Source organism: Echinops telfairi, unplaced genomic scaffold (genome assembly GCF_000313985.2).
Source record: "Echinops telfairi isolate 266 unplaced genomic scaffold, ASM31398v2 ScPeMD7_5592;HRSCAF=6446, whole genome shotgun sequence".
In the NCBI taxonomy this organism is placed as follows: domain Eukaryota; kingdom Metazoa; phylum Chordata; class Mammalia; order Afrosoricida; family Tenrecidae; genus Echinops; species Echinops telfairi.
This window is the reverse complement of record NW_022109491.1, coordinates 20,450,310-20,451,475: the sequence shown is the minus strand read 5'-3', so window position 1 is coordinate 20,451,475 and position 1,166 is coordinate 20,450,310. Positions and strand designations below refer to the sequence as shown.

The window sequence follows — 1,166 nt, the reverse complement described above, 5'->3', positions numbered from 1 at the left end:
AGGAAATGCAAAGGGCTCGTCATCATGTGAAGACGCTCAACCACACGCAGAACAGACCTGCACACCGAGACCACACTGCTCACCTCTCAGACTGCCACCATTCCCAACATCCGCCGGCACACTGATTGTCTTGGTGAGGCTACGGAACACAGGGATGCTTCGATTTTGCTGGTAAACACTGGACAAGCCCTTATGGAGTGGAGTGTGGCAACGCATAGCAAAATCATAAATGCATGCACCCCGAGACTCAGCGATCTCATTCCTAGGAATCGCTCCCAAAGAAACCGTGGCAAGAACACCAACAGAGGCGTGCGTGCGATGAGGCACCGCGGCGCCATGGGCAGGAAACAACGCAGAAGTCCACCAGCGGGGCCCTGCTGGGAGACTCACGACCACACAGTCACACAGCGCAGAGTACACGGCAGCAAAAAGAGTCACCGAAAAGTAAATGGCAGCGGTTCTCAACGTGTGTGGGTCGTGACCCCTCTGAGGTCGGGTCGTCCCGATTCATCACAGTAGCAAAATGACAGTGATGAAGTAGCAATGAAAATAATGTTGTGGTTGGGGGTCACCACCACATGAGGACCTGTATGAAAGGGTCGCGGCATGAGGAAGGTTGAGGACCACTGCTCTATGGTATTGCTACTATGGAGAGCCCCCAGGAGAGATGAAACGGATCAAAAAGGAAAGTAAGGGAACATGCGCAGCTACTATTTATCTCCATGGGAATGCGCAACACACAGTAACACCTGAGGGTGCACTAGTCAAAGGCTCTGATGGGGAAACACCTGGTGATCCTTTCTGGGAAGCAAAGAGGGGAGTGTGACAAGGAGAGGACCGGGTAGAAGCTGGAGCAAAGGGTACCCCAGAGACTCACTGAGCCTTAGAAGTAGGCTGTAGGCCTTCAGACAAAAACATGCCTAAAGATGCTGCCGTAGAAGCTGCAGGGGGTGCTGGGAAGTACCTGTATCGAAGGCTTCTTGTCTGTCTTCCCCAGGGAGCGGGTTCCTCTTTTCTTCAAGGAATGCTGGTGGGAGATTTAAAAAAAAATCAAGAGCTGAAAGTTTACAAGGGCAACACACCATCTGAAGACCAGTTAGTTTCAAGGGTGATGCTGTGGCCCTGCCCCAAGTCTCTGTCAGTCATGACCTTGACCAGCACCAACT

At 52.2% G+C, this 1,166-nt stretch overlaps 1 protein-coding gene across 2 annotated transcripts in view; it reads right to left on the bottom strand.

Annotated features, from left to right (window-relative positions):
• The window catches only part of SOGA1 (suppressor of glucose, autophagy associated 1), a 69,578-nt gene that overhangs the window by 38,060 nt on the left and 30,352 nt on the right, over nucleotides 1–1,166 (bottom strand). For both annotated transcript variants that reach the window (XM_045295137.1, XM_004697973.4), the window contains exon 3: nucleotides 965–1,027. In XM_045295137.1, the coding sequence (XP_045151072.1) occupies nucleotides 965–1,027 (63 nt within the window). The remainder of the gene's footprint in view (nucleotides 1–964; nucleotides 1,028–1,166) is intronic.